At 32.3% G+C, this 21982-nt stretch overlaps 1 protein-coding gene across 4 annotated transcripts in view; it reads left to right on the top strand.

Annotated features, from left to right (window-relative positions):
• The window catches only part of LOC134693316 (NACHT and WD repeat domain-containing protein 2-like), a 68751-nt gene that overhangs the window by 12158 nt on the left and 34611 nt on the right, over window positions 1-21982 (top strand). For all 4 annotated transcript variants that reach the window (XR_010102385.1, XM_063554068.1, XM_063554067.1 and 1 more), the window contains exons 6-15: window positions 1770-1895; window positions 6207-6323; window positions 6674-6879; window positions 7345-7487; window positions 14325-14427; window positions 14829-15122; window positions 16353-16680; window positions 17255-17407; window positions 19941-20087; window positions 20929-21145. Coding sequence is in view for 3 of the 4 variants with exons in the window: in XM_063554068.1 (XP_063410138.1) it covers window positions 1770-1895; window positions 6207-6323; window positions 6674-6879; window positions 7345-7487; window positions 14325-14427; window positions 14829-15122; window positions 16353-16680; window positions 17255-17407; window positions 19941-20087; window positions 20929-21145 (1834 nt within the window). In the remaining variant the exon portion in view is untranslated. The remainder of the gene's footprint in view (window positions 1-1769; window positions 1896-6206; window positions 6324-6673; window positions 6880-7344; window positions 7488-14324; window positions 14428-14828; window positions 15123-16352; window positions 16681-17254; window positions 17408-19940; window positions 20088-20928; window positions 21146-21982) is intronic.

The following is a 21982-nucleotide window of genomic DNA, read 5'->3' as shown; positions in this document are numbered from 1 at the left end:
ACCACCAAACGGTGTATTCGGGATTAATATGCTATATACACGGGTCATAATCACAGGGTTGACACTCCTAAATAGTCAAATTGTTACCTATTGTAGACTTTCTAAGATAACAATACGAATACTAAAAATCTGGACTAAAAATAAGGCGTAAAGGTACAGTTTTCAATTTGTTAGTGGGCATGACGTAAAACAGCGAATCAAAGAATTCAACTTTATTCATAAATAATGTAGGACAATGCCTTTCCAGGACCTTTTGTTTTCCAAATAATTAATATTACCAATAATTGATAAGTTCCAGTTCGACGGGTTCAAACAGAAAGATTTGAAAGCAGGGAATAACTGTGTATCTTATAATCGGCATGACTTTGTCAGATGACAAAACTTATACTCAAATAAGGCTTGCGCATAGTTATATACTTTAATTCAGTCACGGACCAGTGATATCACGGGTGTGTTCTAGTATATTTTAACATTGTAAGCTTACTGTATATTGCTATCATAAGGTGGCACGGTAGTACTGAGACTCCTGAATTAAGGTTGCTTTTTTGTGTACCCTACTTACGTGAACGAATTTGAACAGCGTAATTGGAAAAACAATACAGTATCTACTAAACATACTTTCCAAAAACTGAGGGATAAATAAGGTGTAGGAAAATAATATCTGAAATAATTTTACGTGCAGGTGAAAATGGAATTTTTGAGAATTTTGTATTCACTGCATGATTATGATAAAAGACATAAAAGCACTAGTGGCCTTAGGGTATTAAAGAAGGACAAAAAGAAAACGGTCATGATACATATTCAAACCCAGTTTTGAAGTCTGAATTATATTTAAAGTACTTCAGTTTATAACTGTGTATGTAGAATTTTTGGTAGTAGTGTCAAAAAGTGGTGAGAATTCTAAAACGGCTATCATTATCCCAATAGGCCAGGAAATACTACCTTTGCCACCTTAAATTACAATGGTGTCATTTCGGGTCTGGGTTATGAACGGATCAGTAAAAAATCCGAAATGTGTGGCTTAGTTTGGGTTTCGGAATATATTACTTACACAATTGACTTCTGAATACTTTCATATGATCATAAAAAAGCTTCTCTCTAAGTTTGGTAAAGATCCAAGGTTAAGGATGTCTGCTGGTCATGATTTTGAATTCTTGTCATATTTTCGATTTTCTCAGGTTTTATCCATCCAAATGTATTAATTTTTTTTTTACACGACACCCCACTTTTGTCTCCATAAATCTGTTCAATAGATCATTTAAGATTTAGTATTCCGGCGGCATGAAATCCTTGTTATTTTTTCTTGGTTTAAAGGGCAAAAAATAATTCCAATGTTAACAAATAGTAAAGTCTGAAGAAAGCCCTTTTCCCGCCATTTTCTAAATGTCTCGTATTTTGAAAACTACACACGAGACTAATGATTTTATTACTTTATTTTGTTTAAATATCAAAGTTGTTTTAATTTTAAGCAACCACATGAAATCCTTGTTATTTTAAATTAGAGCAGCAGACATCCTTAAATTCAGGATTGGGTAGTCGGGTTCAGAATGGGTCCGTAAAAAATCTGGATTCATACATCATATGGCTTAAGTATGCGCATTTTAAAGCACATCTGGGTCAACGACTTTTATTTATGTATGCACAGTACCCACTTCCCGTTTTGTTACTTCTGGTCAGGCGTGGTAACCACTTTCGGTCGATGACGTTAAAGTACTGTGAAGTCACGACACCACTATGATGTTTAGCGTTTTTACCATTTCTTTTTGTAGTTACTCATATCGAGGTCATGAGAGGATTAGCAGATCAAGAACTTGGTAAGAAATGTATTTGGCTGAAGCGTAATATTACAGATATTGAAAAGCAGGAACCTTCAAAAGAACTGTCAAGATTTACAGGTATAGATAATTTTATGAAAAATATATATGTATATATTTATCTTCTTGAGAAAAAAATCATTACACTCTTGATTTTTGTTTTTAAAAAAGAAAAAACATAGGTCCATAAACAATGTAATAGAAATCTGAGGTAATTTAAATAAAAATTATGTGTTTCCTTACCCATCCATCAATTGTTTTGAGGATTTACCCCCAAAAATCCTCGACATATTGGTTATTGTAACAGATTATAGCTTTGCCAATTTGGCCTTTTCAGAATCTAAAGCATCATGGGTAATTTCATTGTTATTACACCAAAGTGAAAATAACGTTACGTCATTGGTTGAATTTCCATTGTTTATAACGTTTGAAATCAATCAAAACGCTCTGGTGTACGCTTTTGAAACTATTACCCAGGATGCATTAGATTCTGAAACGGCGAAATGACTGAATTAAATTTAAAAAAAAGTATTAACGTCAGTCTTTATTCATTGAGTTAAAAAAAACAGTTACTTGAAAGTGGTGAATAAAAAGTTTGTACTTATTTCGTAGATACTAACACAACTTAAAGTAAGGTTTGTAAAACTTGTTTGAACAAGCTAATTTAAAAGATGTTAAGTTCAAATATACAGGCAATAGAAGTGTACCAATGAGACAACACACTATTACAAACGGAGGAAAACACAACTACACAAAAAAGTGAACTCAGGGGCGGATCCAGCCATTTCAAAAAGGGGGCGGGGTGTCCTAACCCAGGACAAAAAAGGGGGGGGGTTTCAAATACATGTCCCCATTCAAATGCATTTATCGTCAAAAAAAGGGGAGTTCCAACCCCTGAAACCCCCCTCTGGATCCGTGCCTGGAACTCGTCCCAAAGGGAACGCTTAAATATTTTCGAGAGTCTGATCAACAATGTTCACACTCAATATTTGCCACAGTGAATTAAAAAAAATGGTTGGTTGCACCCGGTTGTTTGGCTAGTAAAAGTCATGTCTGCTTTGCAGTTGTTTGAGATAGCACAAGTATGAAACACCGTATGAAGTACAAGGGTGAAAATTTAACGTGACGAAAATATAAAAAAAAAATATAAAAATTATCATTGGTAGGTTAAACTTAAGGTTACATAGCTCTATTACACAAAAGAAGCACCTTTTGAAATACTAGTAAGATGATTTAAAATAAAACCTTTTAGAAAGCATATATTGAGATAGGAACCTATAGTTCTTATTATATAAGGGATATGTTTACTCTAATAATAGACAGCACATCTACGTACACCCCTATAAACGGACGCAGCCATATTAGTAATATAGAGTAATTTATTCGCTAAGTTTTGTGAGGACTTTATGGGAAAAATTTGTGACGTCATTAATCGGAATTGACACCAGACCGGAAGTGTGTACTGTGCATGATTTGAATTCACAAGACCGAAAATGGTCACCGTAAGTGCGATATTCAAAGTCGTGTTTAGTTTCACACCTTTCTGAGTTAGTTTTCGAATATTTCCGGCCTCCTAAATTAGTCAGTATGGGGTAATGGTTCTCGGATATTTACCATTGGTTACAAGGGTTTAATTTTGAAGTGAGGTTCGAACGAAAATGTTCGAATTATGAATGAGAGTGCTTTATCAGACAAAGGTTCGCATTCTAAAGTCCGATTACGGAAATTCTATATTCACATTGTGGTTCTATGCATTCTATGGGGTCCACGTTCACAATGGCGTTGTCTGTTTATTTTCGATTTATTAGTTTGACTGTTCCTCTGGTATCTTTCGTTCCTCTTTCACAAGTTATGAATAGGTTTGAATTCCGGATTGAAGTTTTTAATGTGAAGTCCGCTTTTTTTTAATTCGGTTACAGATCAGCTAAGTATAGCTAAGTATGTTTCTCTTGTTTTGGGTTTTGCTGCTGCTGAAGAACGATAGAGGTTTTCTGCTTCATTGTTTATTTTTGATTTAAAGGTGTTTTCTATGCTCCTTTAGCTCTTGTCGTCCTCAGTATATAGGCTCGTAGTTTTTTACGTCCCTGCAGCGTTTTACAGTAGCTTTGATTTTTCTATAAACCAAATCCATCGCAATCTTCCTTTAATAAGAAATCTCGTATAAGGACCTGTTCTCAAGCTCTTCTCTGTAAATATAGAAGATAAAATGGTTTATGAATGCCAATGAGATCACTCTCCAATTAACATTAAGAAAATTAACAACTATAGATTCATCGTACAGCCTTCAACAATGAGCAAAGCCTACATGGCATAAACGAAAAAAAAGCCTTAATTAATGTACAAAAAATGAACAAAAACAAATATGTAACACATCAACAAACGACAACCACTGAATAACAAGCTCACGACTTGGGACAGGCACATACATACAGAATGTGGCGGGATTAAACTTGTTACTTGATCCCATCCCTCACAAATAACCTGGGACAGTGGTGTTATAGTACAACATTAGAAAGAACTATACAAATAAGTTGGAAAGGCTTAACTCATCAGATGAATACAAATGGAAATATTTGTAAATTGAAGTAATAAAAAAGTTGTTTTCATTTTATGATAGACTAGAAACCGTGCTTCGTATCTTTCGTAGTCGTCTTCGAATTGTTTGTCATGAAAATCGAATGTTTTTGTGTACTAAGGGTTCCAACGGGTCAGTGGTTTCAGTTCTATTGTAAGTTTTTCCTGTATCTGACTGCGAGACCGAGTCTATAAGGGACGCGTCTGAGCTTAATTCACTAATTTCAGATTCCGTTTAACTTTCTCCCGTGAAATATAATTATCTTTTCGTTGTATCAATCAAAAAGAATATGTGTACGTTGAGTTTCACGTGTCAATCAAGAGTATGTGTTCGTTGAGTTTCATATCCACATATATCACACCGCAAAGAGTAATTAATTGTGTGCTTTTCTTTTGACATCCGAAGATTAAATCAACATTTAATGAACGTTCAATACTGATACGAATATATTTTCGTTTGATTCGTACTCCTTCTTGTGAGCCAACCTTTTGGGAAAAACTTATTCCTGATTTGTTTGATATCCTCTTTGTATCCCCATTACTTATAGTACATGTTGCTAAAAAAATAAAACTGTTTAAAAAAATTGTAGAATAGCTCTTATGTTTTTTCCCTTGCATCTTGAGCAGGTTTGCGAATCGGTTCAAGAAGATGCTTCTTTCGAAATCATGATTTGTGGAGTTTCATACCCGTTGTTATCTTGATGTTTGTATTGATTAAAATTTTCGTAGTAGTTTTTTCTGATTAGCAAAGTAGTTAACTCGTTATAAGATAAGCATTTTGGCCTTTTTTTTTTAACATTTCTTTATTTGAGCGTCACTGATAAGTCTTTTGTAGACGACACGCGCGTCTGGCGTTAATATAAAATTTCAATTCTGGTATACATGATAAACTTATCTATTGGCATATTCTTTGAGACGTCTGTATTTTACTTGTTTTTTAACAACTGATAAAAGAACCGGTTTTTACGTGTTATATAAGTAATTGTGTCGATTTCTACATTCCTTCCATCCCATTTTTACTCAAAATTGTTCCTGATCATTGTAAAGCTACTCGCATCTATAGCTGCTGCAGTCTGTTTTCAAGATTTTGCAAGATACTGACAGCTACTTTTGAAATTTTAGAGATACACAAAGCTACTCTTAATATTTTCCGGCAAAGTCACAGGTGCACTCGAGATTTTTCAAGATACTCACAGCTCCTCTTGTTTTTACAAGTATCTGTTATCATCTTTGAAAAGCTCTGGCTGTTACTCATTTGTGGGTTTTCTTTCTCTTTTACTCTTATCTCAATGGACGCGATGACGTCACTTTCGGTTTAGAAATGACACCAAGAATTCATTCTGGTAGAAGAAAAGTGATGATTTGAATGAAATAAAATCAAACAAAGCTACAAAAATACGATTAGACCTGCTTGTAGTGTACTTTAAACTTTTGTTTATGCTGACATCAGATATAATGACAATTGGAATTCTTCGGAGATTGACTCGATGGTTAATAAGATGGCATCTAGACTTGATTACACACGGAATCGTGATACAATATAACGAGTTTATTTTCTGACTCTTTGTCATTTGGACAGTCATTTAAATATGTTATAAACATTATACCATAATTTGTAATTTGAGTGGAATATATGAACATGAATTTGACATCTTGGGGCCCTTTAAGTATTTTTAGGGTAAAGGTTGTTTACCACGAAGTCGACAAAACCAACAGTAAACTTAATTCCTAATGTTGAAGATTACTGAACAATGAAAATGATATTGAGAAAACCCAGTGCATGTTTTACTAGACAATAACTCTGTCTCTTTCTTATAGAATGTAATGGTCCTGTAGAAAAGGTCAAAACATTGTTAGAGGATTTAAAAGGAGATTTGTCAAGGAAATTACCGTCGGAAAATATCCTATCTTATAACATTACATGGCGGGAAAAGGGTGAGTATGTATTCATATGATAAAATTAAGGTCCCTACAACCTAATTCAATGTATTCTATAAAATAAAGCGATTTTAATTTGATTTTTATAGGATAAGAGCAAATCGTGAATAATAGTTAAATTATATTTGCTACTTTATTAACTATTTACAAGCAATGTCCCTTTGGTCAATTATTGTAAATATTAGTCTTTACAATAAAGAGTTCCTTGTTGAACCAAAAAAAAATAAAAAAAATACCAAATACTAAATAGAGCCGATAACAGTCCACTCTGTAAAATATTGGACAGGTCTGAGTCTGCACGTATTATAAAACAGTTTACATGTATAGTTTTCTTTTGTAAAAATCAGGACTAAATCCAGATTTTAAAGAACACAGCGATTACCTAGATAAAATCACTGATGATGCAGAAAAGAAATTAAAGCAATTAATAAATGACATGATTAGAGCCGAAAAGAAGAACAAACAGGATAATTTACGTCTTGAGGTCAAACAACATCTTCTGTTTTGTCAGTCAAAATGTGCTGATTTTAAAGGCAAAGAAGACACTTTGAAGGTAGGTCTTTCCATCATGGACAATGATGTAATCGTTTTCTTATTTTGTTTTGCCTGAAAACAAAATTAAATCTTTTTGAATTTAACAGACCTTTTATATGCTTAGCAGCTAACAGTGACGAGTGTAAAAGATGTGATTACTTTTTTTGTCAGTCAAACACCTTTGCCTGTTGATACTTTCAATAACGAAAGGTATCTATTCTTGTTTGTTTAATTATATATTATGATGGAGAGAAAAATTCAAATTAATTCTGAAATTTTAACTTAACGGATATCTTAACATGGTATTTTAGCCCATATACCAACTGACCGACCGAAGATCAGAATGACCAAACGAGATGGAATCAAGACTCTCGTGTACAATATTATGGTTTTTGTGGCGTCACATGGATATAGATGGGCTCAAATGTCCTGTCAGTACACTTTTTTTCCTTCACCACATGAATATTTCTGGGTTCTTTTTTAGGCAGTACACAACTATATTAAAAGTGACAAAAGACATCCTCTTGTTATTCATGGAGAATCCGGTAGTGGCAAAACATCACTTATGGCCATGATTGCCAAAAAAACTAATGAATGGCTTGATGGGAAGGCAACTGTTGTCATAAGGTAAGATTTATTAATGTAAAAAAAAAATTTCATGCTGAAATAGTCACTTTTTCTACAGAAGATGTTAATCCTTTCAGAAGTTTTTCAATAATATAATCTTACAATGAAACAGATTCAAGTAATTAACACTACAAAAGTCTTAATGTCTGAAAAGACCAATACACTGAATTGCAGTCAGGTTTAGCGTTTGGTAACATTCTGGCGTATCACAAACAAACTATTTGTAACGTCTCGTTTCATTGGCCAAAAGATTAAAATACAACAACAATCGTAGTGTGCAGGTGAATTGACACAGGTGACCGACAATGGAATGTACTACGTTACTACTAACGTAAAAAGAATTAAGTAAATGTTTTTGTAATGCTGTGTCGTTACCTGCTTTTCAAATAGTGGGGTCCAAACCATTATATTTTGTAAAACAATAGATTGAAATGTATTATCGGCGAGGATTTTTGTTTTGCACTGATGTATAGAACTAAAAAAATACTTGTGAATAATGTCGTTGTTTATAAGGAACAATAGAAATGTACCGTTTCGATTTTAATTGGATGCACATTCGTCTTTTGATTTCATACTTTAATGAACCTACCAGAAGAATAGAGTTTTGCATACTCGGGGAGGGGGAGGGCACTTCCTATATACAAGGTGATATGATGTGCCGCATGATGATAGGTCACCTTTTCAAACTTGAAAATATGTGAATAGGTCGGGGAAAACTATACAAAAATTATGATAAGGTTAATAAAGTTCCAATAATGTCTTCGCCTGCCATCTTTCTTGGTGTTTCTGAATGTTTTTTCCAAACATTTTTTCTCCTTTGACACTAAGGTATTCTACTCTTACATTACACACCACATGAAACCCAAACAATATGGAAAAGGTTATATTTTTACCTACGCAATATATGAAAAGGTATACATTTTTAAAATCCAAATTATATGAAAAGGGTGGGGTAACATAACCCCAGCGGCACCCCCTATCAATTAAGTATTGAATAGCCGCCCCCTTGAGTTTGCATAACATGTTTGTGTCCGTGTTGTTTTGTGCAAATACAAAAAAAAATCTACATACACAATTGATTATGAATGAAATTGAATTATTAAAAGAAACATTCAATTTTTCTTTTAAAGTCTCTAGAAATAGTTTTAACCAAAAGTTTAAAAAAATATCTAAATTTTGTATATGCCGTGATTAAAATGTATAAGTCACATTGTTATCAAAACTATGAATTTAAAACACATTTCTTTGGTGGATTCAGATGTAGGATACTGGTAGTACACCTAGAAAATATTTCGTTTTCAAAAACTAAGAACAAGTTTATTCAGAAAGATACAAATTCAATATAAATAGAAGTAACATAAAATTAAAGGTAAACAAACGTAGCCTACAAAACAAAGGAGATGTGGTATGATAGCACATGATACTTGGTCTGTTAGGGAAATGTTTACAACATATTTTAATGTGCGTCAATTTTTCAATTGAGAACAGCAAAAAATAATCATAATTATAAACTCAGCAACTATTATACATATATCGGCGGAGTTCCGTTTACATTTCCTTTCACCGCGCCAATGTTTTGCCATATCCATTTTTCTCTAAACAAAGCATGGTTACCTACTCTGAATTTACTGACAATTTCGAGATTTATTCATTTTCAAAAGGAAGTAAACTGAAAAAAAAAAACACTTTCCGTAAAACCCAATTCTTCCTGCCTTAAAAAGTTACTAGATTATGCCATGAAATGATGTAAATGTAAATTGTTATCTTTAACTAGTCATTGGAATACCTTTATTTTCTATTTCTATGTAGTTTCATATTTTCAAAAAAGGTTAAGTCGAAGTGATCCAGCCTAGTTTCAGGGTCGATAAGGTGGCTTTGATAAACTGGCGATGGAATATGAAGAGTTATAATTGAGAGGAGACAGTTGGATTCAATATTTGCGGCCTGGAAACTGTTAAGTCTTTGTATATTACAAATTCAAAAATTTAAATAAAAAGATCTTATTAAAACTGTTGCACAAAATTGTAGTGTCAAAACATCGTACATGCGATTTAAGGGAGTATTACAATGAGATAATCGCGTACACAATTCTGTGCGTAATCAGTCAATTCAACTTATGATCATTAAAGTTCACGCGTTCTTATTTCGCAGGTGTGCTAGGGCGAAGGTTTGAATTGACCAAAGAGAACGATCGTTCCTTTGCGAGTTGATCTAATAAAGTTTGTTTGACTGATTAGGTCGCACGGCCTTTCGCTAAGCTTGGCCGCAGTTAAGTGTATTTGTCTCGATTTGCATGAACTTTTACTCGATATTCTCCAAAGGTATGACTTGTGTCTTAATTTTTCTTGACAAATTCTCATTTATATCAAATTTGTATGAAATTTACTCCACAAATTCTCGACATTCTGAGTATGGTCTTAAAATTTCTTAAAAACTTCTTCACATTTGTATACTGTCTTGAAATTTCTCGACAGATTCTTCACAATTTTATTTTTTCTCAGTTTGGTTTGACATATTCTGAACATTATGAATTGTGTCTTAAATTTACTTGACAATTTTGAATTTTACAAATCATTACAGATATACATGATATAACTTAATCACTTCGTGTTGTTTATTCTTTAGTTTTCTATGTTGTGTCATGTGTACTATTGTTTTTCTGTTTGTTTTTTTCATTTTTAGCCATGGCGTTGTCAGTTTGTTTTAGATTTACGAGTTTGACTGTCCCTTTGGTGTCTTTCGTCCCTCTTTTTTTAATCTTTATTTGTTTTTATAAATGAAAAAATAAATTTGGGCATGTAAAATAATTGAAAATTTTGGTATATAAATATTTTTACAAATATACATATGACTGGCTATGTAATCTGAAGTATTACTAATACAATTGTGGGTAGTCTATATTGATATAAAACAATTTAAAAGAGGGACGAAAGATACCAAAGGGACAGTCAAACTCATAAATCTAAAACAAACTGACAACGCCATGGCTAAAAATGAAAAATACAAACAGAACAACAATAGTACACATGACATAAGTGTTGATTTTTGAATAGTCACAAACATTGATTCCTAAATCTGAATTAAATAATTGCTAAATGATTTAAACAAATCATACTGTAGACATATTGCATGCATAACATTCAATGTTAACACATGCTAAATTATTGTACCAAATTGAGGTTTTTATAAATAGCAAAGTATGATGGTATCCTAATTCTTCTAAGGATATGTAAAGTCCTACTATACCAATCCTTGATTAAACAGAAGAAAATTTGTGCAATGTCATCTGTTGCTATATATATTAAAAGTATTACACCTGGACAGGATGTTCCCCATAAAATTAAGGTATTCCACACAGTGCTTTACGTTTGCGCGCATTACCAATACATTTACGCGCAAAAATCATTACGTTTGAGCGCAGCTTTTGATTACATTTGCGCGCATTTTTTTTACAGGTAAACTCAGGTAAAATATAGGTAAAAGTACTTATTTATTTATGAATTTGTTTAATTATTTACAAGTATAAGTTTTCCGTTAGTTTAAGTCACCTGCTCACCAACGAGGATGAGGAAGAGAGATTTCGAGCAGGATAAGTCCGTTTTATTATGCACCAGCACTAAATCCTAGAAATATACACAGATAAAAACGTTAAAATGTTAAAACATAGCTCATCTTAAAGGTAAAAGTACTGATAATACATGACTTTACATATTCGCAATGAAGTTACATGTATGCCTTAAGCTATAAAGGGGTTTATCAACACCCAGGGTATAACCAACTATAATAAGGAAAATTACTGCTTTACCTGTAATTAGCCATGCAACTTATCAGTTGACTGACCATGCTACTACAATATAAAAAGGTGCTGATAGATGAAAATCAAATTCATCATTTTAATTAATTGATTTCTCGAGAAAAAAATCAGGAGTGAATTATCACAAATACTTAGTTTCGATAAAAAAAAAGTATGAAATTCAAAACTCAATTTTGAATAAGAAATATTTTTTATAGTTCTAATATAATGAACAAGTTTTTGAATCAGGATTAGAACAAATTGTTTTACCCAAACGAAAGCCCCCCTTTTTTTAACCCCACAAAAAGACACATGGTCACATTTTGAAACGTCCCATTAAGTCACCCATTTTAGTAAAGCAAATTTGACTGGAGGTTTTTCGAACAGCAAAAATCTAGATGCTGTTTGTCAGTCACTTTAATATTAGAAATGATTATAAATTAAAGAATGTATCTCCCTCATGCAAAGCTCTGATTCCTTTCAATGATTTGGCTATACTTTTTGGACCTTTTGGATTATAGCTCTTCATCTTTTATATAAGCTTTGGATTTCAAATATTTTGGCCACGAGCATCACTGAAGATACATGTATTGTCGAAATGCGCATCTGGTGCAAGAAAATTGGTACCGTTAATGTTATTGACATATATTCCAAGTGAAAACAACCAATAAAACGTTCAATAATAATAAAAAAAATTAAACTACATTGGGGGTCATTCGAGGTATTACCACTTAAACCACCAAAGGGTATCTTACTATACAAAATTAATCCTTGATTCTTCAAAGTTTAGTTAAGCGATAAAACAAAAAAAGTTTATAACAGCAATAGAAAGTCATAAACAGTGCAGAATGTGTCTATACACATTTCAAGCGAAATTTATACTGTTAAGATAGTGTCAAGACATCTTTTAACCCGTCAATAATGTGTCAAGATATATTCAGACAGCTTTAAGACTGTCAATAATGTGTCAAGACACATTCAGACATAATTAAGAATGTCAAGAATATGTCAAGACTAATCGAGACAAATAAAAGACAGTCAAGAATGTGTCAAGACTAATCAAGACTCTTATCAGATGATACAGGAAGTGTCGAGAAAGTTTAAGACAATGTTCATACTGTCAAGACACTTGTCAAGAAACATTAAGGACCTTATTAGACAAATTCATACTATGTTAAGAATTAATGTTAAGCACATTGTTTGTTTATTCTTTGGGCGAGCTGAAAAAAAATATCTTTGTTGCTCTCTATTAAAAAGTGTTTAGAGTAATGAGAAAATGGGTCTCTCTATTCGAACCCTTCATTCCTATGTCACACCTTTATATCAATAGTTGTTCCTAAACAAATTATAAGAATCATCAATGATATTCTTTAGCAACTTCCGGTATGTTTTATATGTCAAAATTGCTTCTAGTTTTTTTTAATGAACAAATGGACTTTGAACTAGGTTTGATGTCTTAGATACCAGCAACAACTATTGTTTAATAGACTTAATAATGATTTATTTGGAGAGTACACCTTCTAGTTCCGCAATTTTAATGAAATTTCACACACTATTTATCATATAATGACATTGTGAACCAATGTGAAGCTTGAGGTTATAATTATATGGTTCCCATTTTGAAAAACACAGAATCTGCCATTCTCTACGTGTCTTAAATGGTGAATACTCTTAAATTAACTTACAGTAACCATACTATTTATCATATAATGACATTGTGAACCAATGTAAAGCTTGAGGTTATAATTATATAATATGGTTCCCATTTTAAAACCACAGAATCTGCTATTCTTTACGTGTCTTAAATGGTGAAAACTCTTAAATTAACTTACAGTGACCATAGGTCTCTGTCCTCATAGATATATATTACAATTGACTTCGAACAGAAAATCCTTGCAGCTGTTATACCCCAAAGGAGAAATGTCTCTTAATAGTACCCTAATATATGGTCGCCTTTAGTTCATCCATTAAGAACCCAGCAAATATTTTTTTCTCGGAATATCTTGTTCGCTTAGAAATGTTAAATGTTTAATCCAGATTCTATTTATACTACTGTACGATGATAGATTGAACTAGAAAAATGGAAGAATTTACTGCTTTATAAATGCGCATTGCAAACTGTTTCACATTTCAAATCAAGAAGTTGTATGCTCAGTATTCTATTTTGTATTTGATCACGTATATAGTTTAAACATCGTTTTGAGTGGTGTTCAAACTTAAAAGTATTCCTCTTCATCGCAATTAAGCAAGTACATAGAGTATAAAAACATCCCTTGGGCCGATATTATTCGCCTTAAATATGAACTAAAATGAAAAGAATAGCAAAATCAGTGCACAACAATTACCCTCAGCATTACAAAAAATGCTTTTCACTCTAAAAATGCATATTTATTCTTTACATTTAGTATGAAATTGCTATGAGCATAGGCTCACAACTAAGTTAAGCCAATGAATGAAATAATTTTCATATGTGTCATACGAACAACCATTAATATTTCATTTGCCATTTACAGACTTTATGTCTTATTTTGATTTAAATACATATAATTTAATGTTGGATGTAACGCGTATTCTGATTGGCTGACGTTATTTTGTTATGAGCCCATAGACATAATTTAGTCATGTGACCGTGACGTCATCACCGTTTTTTTATGGTTTTCTACGGTTTAAAATGGAATTTTGAATCAAATTATAAAAAATGACCGTAATATTTTTCTGTCTATTCAAACGTGTGGTGCACACTGTTAAATAACCCCCTATGCGCGTTATTCAGTGTGCACCAAATTTTTTATGTTATTTCTTCAAAGACAGAAAAAATATTACAGTCATTCCTTAAATAGCTATGTTCATTTAATATTTTTTACATGTGTTGAGATACCATTGGTCTATTATTGATAAAAAGACATATCTCGTTTTGAACAAATCTTATCTATAACAGAAATAGCAAAAGAACAATTGTGTAAAAGTTTACTTCTTGTATGTTCCATTTTTAACTCATTTCTTTTCTAAATGGATTAATATTTGAGATTTATATATGTTTGTAGGTTTCTTGGAACAACTCCAAAAAGTTCAAATCTTTTTGATTTGCTATGTAGTGTGGCAGAACATATCAGCGTAGCCAAAAACATGGAACGTCTAAATCCAAAGGTAGAAATTTTTATTGTTTTATAAAATAAAACATAAAACCCTTTAGTTCTATATTTAAACTGTTGTGTGTAGATGTATATATTTTAAATTCATCCTAGCTACAGTAGTATTTAGTATATATAACTAGAAATCAGCGACGAATTATCAACGAAGTTTAAATTTATGAAGCCTGAAAAATGATAAATAAGAACAACGATTTATGATTTCAACCCAGCTTATTTATTTTTCACAAGAATACACTCAAATAACAACAAACAAAAAAACATTGCAAATTATCGTTTAGGTTAATTAAAATGTCATGGGGTTCATATTACGGAGTTTAAGCTGAAACTATATTTTACTTAGAAAAAAGTTACCGTATCATAATTACGATGTAAATTATATGTTTCTTTTCTTTCTAGAGTATGGAAGACGCTTTGTCTATGTTACAACAGATTTTGACAGGAACAACAGCATCCGACCATAATATAGCAGAAAGAACACATTCTGAACAGGATATAACAGGAACAACAAAACCTGCACAAATAAATATCACAAGTCCTTTAGTCCTGATATTGGATTCACTTGACCAGTTGGATCCTTCCTACAATGCAAGAGTAATGAGGTGGCTTCCGCCATTGATAGGCAATCCTCATGTAAAAGTAATAGTATCGACCTTAGAAGATCAAAAGTATGAAGTATTTCCTAATCTCAAGGTATAATAAATCTTCTTAGCGTATATCTAAAAAAACATTAATATTAACTAAGATTTGGTATTATTAGGATTAAAATACATATTACCGTTACTGTATTAAGCATAAGGTTTTTGGAATATTGGGTCTTGAATATTCCTCAACACTGTACTTGTTTTGCTTTCTAACTATTTTGATTTGAGACTCACAGATGAGTCTAATGTAGATGAAACGCTTGTCTGACGTATACAACAATAATCCTGGTACCTTTAATAATTATTTACACCTCTGGTTCATTGCCACTGCAGATGGACGATTCGAATCACCAGCCCAGTAGTCAACAATTCAGTGTTTATGGTGTTACAGAACTCTGGTATTATTTGAAATTAAATTCAATTAGAAAGATAAAGCGGTTGCATGGGCTCGATCTTGACACCCCCCCCCCCCCAAAAAAAAGAAAAAAAAAGAAGTATTTAAAAAAAATTGACAGACAGCCTTCAACAAACAACCTCGGGGCAGCAGGATTTTGCTAGAGATAACACTCTTTAGAATAAAACAGAATACAGTGCGCTTTGAACTTTTTGTATCAGAGACCAATCCTCACCTGTAATGAAACATATTACATACTTTGCCTTAAAATCGTAAGAAATACATAGTTTACTCTTGAAACGCATAAAATACTAGACTCACCAACTCTCAACAATCTAGAGTCTATTATATAAAAATCTTAGACAAAGTCAATCACTAATTTTTACTTTTTCTTTAGTTTTGCCCTCAGAAATAACGTATGTGTAAAAAACACAGCATCTGAAAGGGAACGGAATATTTAGTCTTTTGCAAAGGTGCAACAACATAAATTGCATTATTTATTGTGCATAATTCCATGTTGTTGGGAAAAAAGTTACCCTTACGATACAAATCATTGCAAAGATAATCAAAACCATTTGTATCAAAAATTATATTTTTAATGATATCAATAGTGCCATAAAGCACATTTTTATGTCGGATATGAGTGAACACATCGAATATGTACCTTTAATCATGGCTCCATTGGTACATAAATCTAACTTACTACCCTTAATAGAGATATTTGTTTGTCATTTAAGGCTTCTGCTCATTTGTAAATACGGGCGTATGCGTATACATAAGATGTTTTCCATATTGAAAAATGTATTTCTTTTATTTTTTCCTGCTTCGCTGATATTTCAGCTATCACCTTGTCTTGTATTATACAGCACATTGTTTTGTTTTCAGAGAAAAATTCCAGCTGAAGGTTTTATTCCAGTGTCAAATATTCCAAAAGCTGATGTCAAATTAATTTTGAAGCACTGGTTGAAACGGAAACAACGAAGATTGACGCATGAACAGGAAGATTTGCTTTATAAATCATACGATCAGTGTCCTGTTCCATTGTATCTGAATCTGTGTTTTTTAAAAGCTTCTCAATGGACTTCTTATATGAATTTTTCAAGCATTCAGTTGTATCAGACCGTGAGGGAAGCTATAAATGGTCTATTTGAAAAACTGGAGAATCTTCATGGATATAATTTCGTGTCTAAAACTTTAGGATGTATAACTGCAGGTAGGTAATATGCTTAGAAAATTAGATTAAAATTGAAATGGTCGAAGGAATTATTTTAATGAAGAGATATCAAAGAGATATTGCTTCATAAAAGATATTTGCTTGCCAATGTTTATATCACGTAAATAGTTTGTTTTTATGCCTTGACTTTAGTTAATAGGATCATTTTGTGTTTTGTTTGTCCATCCATTCGTAATTTCTAAATAAGTTTTAAGCGTTTGTCGAGGTTGTTTATAACAACGTTGCTATAACATAGACTTTAACATATGTTAATCATGATAGGTATAAATGGTATGCCAAATGAATGTTTACCTAAAGTTTTGTATTTTGCGTAAAACAGAGAAGTAAAATGTAAGTCGGGCATTCTATCCTAGGATGTGTATTGTCGTTTTTTTTTATCAAATGGTAGCTAAATGCAAAACAAGACTACGCTAAAGAAAATAGTGGAAACCAACAATACATTAGTACAATGTTAATCCTAGGTGATTAAATTTAATTGCGCAACTCATTGTTATCAGTCTCATAAAAACCATTAATCATATTTTAATGAGCAAATAACTTGTTCATTACACAGCAAAACTAGGACTGACTGAAACAGAATTAGAAGACATATTGGCTTGTGATGATGATGTGCTAAATGATGTGTATGAGTATTGGACACCACCTATCAGAAGACTTCCCCCATTACTACTGGTGCGACTCCGACATGATCTACAACAATATCTAGGTTTGTGTAACATGATCTACAACAATATCTAGGTTTGTGTAACATGATCTACAACAATATCTAGGTTTGTGTAACATGATCTACAACAATATCTAGGTTTGTGTAACATGATCTACAACAATATCTAAGTGTGTGTAACATGATGTACAATACTGTTTACGTGTGTGTAACATGATCCATACTAATACTCAGGTTTGTGTAACATGATCTACAACAATGTATACATGTGTGTAACATGATCCACACCAATACTCAGGTTTCTGTAACATGATCTACAACAATATTTAGGTTTGTGTTACATGATCTACAACAATATTTAGGTTTGTTTAACATGATCTACAATACTGTTTACGTGTGTGTAACATGATCCACAACAATATTTACGTGTGTGTTACATGATCCATACTAATACTCAGGTTTGTGTAACATCATCTACAACAATATTTAAGTGTGTGTAACATGATCTATAACAATATTTAGGTTTGTGTAACATGATGTACAATACTAGGTAGGTTTGTGTAACATGATCCACATCAATACGCAGGTTTGTGTAAAATCACCTACAACAATATCTAAGTGTGTGTAACATGATCTATAACAATATTTAGGTTTGTGTAATATGATGTACAATACTGTTTACGTGTGTGTAACCATGGTAACATGATCTGCAACAATTCTCAGGTTTGTTTACCATGATCTACAACGTAATCAGATTTGTGTGACATGATCTACAATACTGTTAACGTGTGTATTACGTGATGTACAACAATATTTAGGTTTGTGTAACATGATCTACAATACTGTTAACGTGTGTATTACGTGATGTACAACAATATTTAGGTTTGTGTAACATGATGTACAACAATATCTAGGTTTGTGTAACATGATGTACAACAATATCTAGGTTTGTGTAACATGATGTACAACAATATCTAGGTTTGTGTAACATGATGTACAACAATATATAGGTTTGTGTAACATGATGTACAACAATATCTAGGTTTGTGTAACATGATGTACAATACTGTTTACGTGTGTGTAACATGATCCATACTTATACTCAGGTTTGTGTAACATCATCTACAACAATATTTAAGTGTGTGTAACATGATCTATAACAATATTTAGGTTTGTGTAACATGATCTGCAACAATTCTCAGGTTTGTTTACCATGATCTACAACGTAATCAGATTTGTGTAACATGATCTACAACGATAATCAGGTTTGTGTAACATGATATACAGCAATACTCATGTTCGTGTTACATGATCTACAACAATACTCTGGTTTGTGTAACACGATCTACAACAATACTCAGGTGTGTGTAACACGATCTACAACAATACTCAGGTTTGTGTACCATGATCTACAACAATACTCAGGTTTGTGTACCATGATCTACAACGATACTCAGGTTTGTGTAAGATGATCTACAACAATACTCAGGTTTGTGTAACACGATCTACAACAATACTCAGGTGTGTGTAACATGATCTACAACGATACTCAGGTTTGTGTAAGATGATCTACAACAATATTAATGTTTGTGTTACATGATCTTAAACAATATTCAAGTGTGTAAGATGATCCACATCAATACTCAGGTTTGTGTTAAATGATCTGAACAATTCTCAATTTTGGATAACAATATCGTCAACGTTCTTCATATGTGTGTAAAGTGATCTAACATCTATAAACATGAGTGTTATGTGATCTATACCAATATGTTCGGTTGTGTAACATGATCTGCAAAAAAATGTTCGTGTGTGTAACATGATCTACAACAGTTGATAGGTTTGTGTTACATTTTCTACAACAATATTTACGTGTGTGTAATAAAATCAACGGTACCAATTTTGTTGCACCAGATGCGCATTTCGACAATACATGTCTCTTCAGTGATGCTCGTGGCCAAAATATTTGAAATCCAAAGCTCATATAAAAGATGAAGAGCTATAATCCAAAAGGTCCAAAAAGTAAAGCCAAATTCGTGAAAGGAATCAGCGCGTTGCATGAGGGAGATACATTTCTTAATTTGTAATAATTTTTAATATTTTGTCACAACTATACTAAGGATTGTGTGACATGTTTCCTGTTCTATAGAGCCGTTAGTGGTCACATTAAAGATCTTTTTGAAGTCAAATTCTGTTGATTTTGTTGCTACATCGATATTTATTCCGTAATAGCTTATAAGGGACTAATTTTAAATACAATATTGAAATTGCATTTATGTCAAGTAACTTTAAATACAGTATTGAATATATATTACTCGTAGAGCTTTTGTTATAATGCATTAGGTTTTGCATGTCATTAAACAAGGTTCAATCCACCATTTTCCTATAATGTCATGTACGAAGTCAGGAATATGATTTTTGAACACTTGTATACTACTGTTACCTTAAGCTTCATCAATGTGACTTATTGTAAAAACTATATTGAGCATGTATTCCTGATAAATCATGTATGGGACTAATTGTAAATACAATATTGAGTATGTATTCCTGTTATAGCTTTAATGTGCCTCTCTTTCAGTTGACAGAGGAGCAGATGGTGCTACTGTTATCTACTGGTACCATAGACAGTTTATTGAGGCAGCACAGGATAGATATTGTAGGGAAGAAACCTGTGAAAACCTTCATACTGCTTTGGCAGACTACTTTTTAGGAACTTGGGCCAATGGTACTTACATATAAGATCAAATAAGTTTATTTCTTGTGAGATGAATGTAACATTATATGCAATTGATGTTTAGTGCCATGAATGCAAGTTCCCTTTCGGTTGAATTTGCATCATTTAAGTTTTGTCCTGTCCTGTTTTCATTTTTCGCAAGTTTGCCAATGTGTCTCGCCATAACAAATGGATATGAGACATACACCTGTTATTTCTACAGTGGAAGTCAACACATTTTGTTTTTAAATAAATGTAATTGGACCACAAATGAAAAGCCAATGATATTTTCACTTATATATGCTCTAAATTATCACATTTAAGTTGCACTCAGACTATTCAATCAAGCCAAAAAGTTAAATTTCTAATGATTATAATCGTTTAGCACAACTAACGTTGTTCGCCTATTCAGAATATAGTGCATTATGGGTAATATTTACAAAAACTTATATCAAAACGTTGTGATTTGTTTAAAACGTTCTAAACTATTGAAATTATAGGCTTGATAAGTATTTACAAACACTGGGTTGATGTCACTGCTGGTGGACAATAAGAAGGTTATATTATAAATTTACAGTTTGCAAAACTATAAATTATTCGGGGAAAAATAACACAGAAATATTTTCTAATCTTAGTATTGTTTAAGGTTTTTGCATAGTTTTCAAATTAAAGTTTCTGACACTGGTAGTTAGACAAGTTTTATTTGGTTTGCAGTGCTTACATTTCTCTTTCCATGGATATTACTTGGACTTATATATTGCACTATTTTTGTTCTTATACGGTTTCAGTGAATGATAATATTTAGAATTTTAATTTCTTTTATGTAGATAACCTTTCTTGTTTTTCATATCAGGCAATAAAAAGCCGTATTTGAACAGAAGCAATGAGAGTGGATTAGCTGACAGATATGTTGTTGCCCAGCCAATCAAATATGGCGACACATACAATTTAAGGAAGCTGAACAACCTTCCATACCATCTTACTATGTCTAAAAGGGTTACACAATTGAAGGATGAATGTCTAATGAACTTAACATTTATAAATACTAAACTAGAATGTTCTTCTGTAAGGTAAACACTATTATTTAGAAATATAAAATTCATAAACCGACCATCAGGTCATTTCTTTAAAAGACAATAACAATCAAAACAAGGGAGTAAAAAGGACCCATAAAACCAAACAAATTTAACAAACAGTTTGAATTGTTTTACATTGTTATTTTGGGGCCTTTTATAGCTGATAATGCGGTATAGGCTTTGTTCATTGTTGAAGGCCGTACGGTGACCTATAGTATAGTTAATTTCGGTGTCATTTGGTCTCTCTTTTGTGAAGAGTTGTCACATTAGCAATCAAACCACATCTTTTTTCACAAAGTTTTAATAGCAACTCTCATCCTTGATGTTAGACATACACAAACCATTCTAGTATTGTAAATGCACCTGTCCTTAATCAGGCGCCTGTTGTGCAGTGGTTGTCGTTTGTTGGTGTAATTCAAATGTGTTTCGTATCTCTTTTTTATATAAATCATTTATTATACCGTTGGTTTTCTCATTTGAATTGTTAAAAGGGCACTAGCTGTCCAGTTACAAAAATCATTTTTTGTTTATCTCAGACCTTAATGAAAGTATAATAATCAAAAACAAATCCGCTTTAAGCAACCAATTAGGCACAGTTTGATCAATATAAGCTAAACAAAATTGCTGATTAATCAATTGTTTGCAAGCGAATAATTCAACCTCATTTGCAGATGTATTCACGCGATCTTTAATTTGACCCATGGTACGCACGAACTAAGCGGGTTTAGTTATTTATAAAAGATAAAGAATATCAAGATTGAAAAGTGAAACAAAGTAGCCGCTCTGAAGAATCCTTTTGTAGACTGATTCTGGTCATAAAAAGCCTTAAAA

The sequence above is a fragment of the Mytilus trossulus genome, chromosome 12, assembly GCF_036588685.1.
Source record: "Mytilus trossulus isolate FHL-02 chromosome 12, PNRI_Mtr1.1.1.hap1, whole genome shotgun sequence".
Taxonomy (NCBI): domain Eukaryota; kingdom Metazoa; phylum Mollusca; class Bivalvia; order Mytilida; family Mytilidae; genus Mytilus; species Mytilus trossulus.
This window is presented reverse-complemented; position numbering and strand designations above follow the sequence as displayed.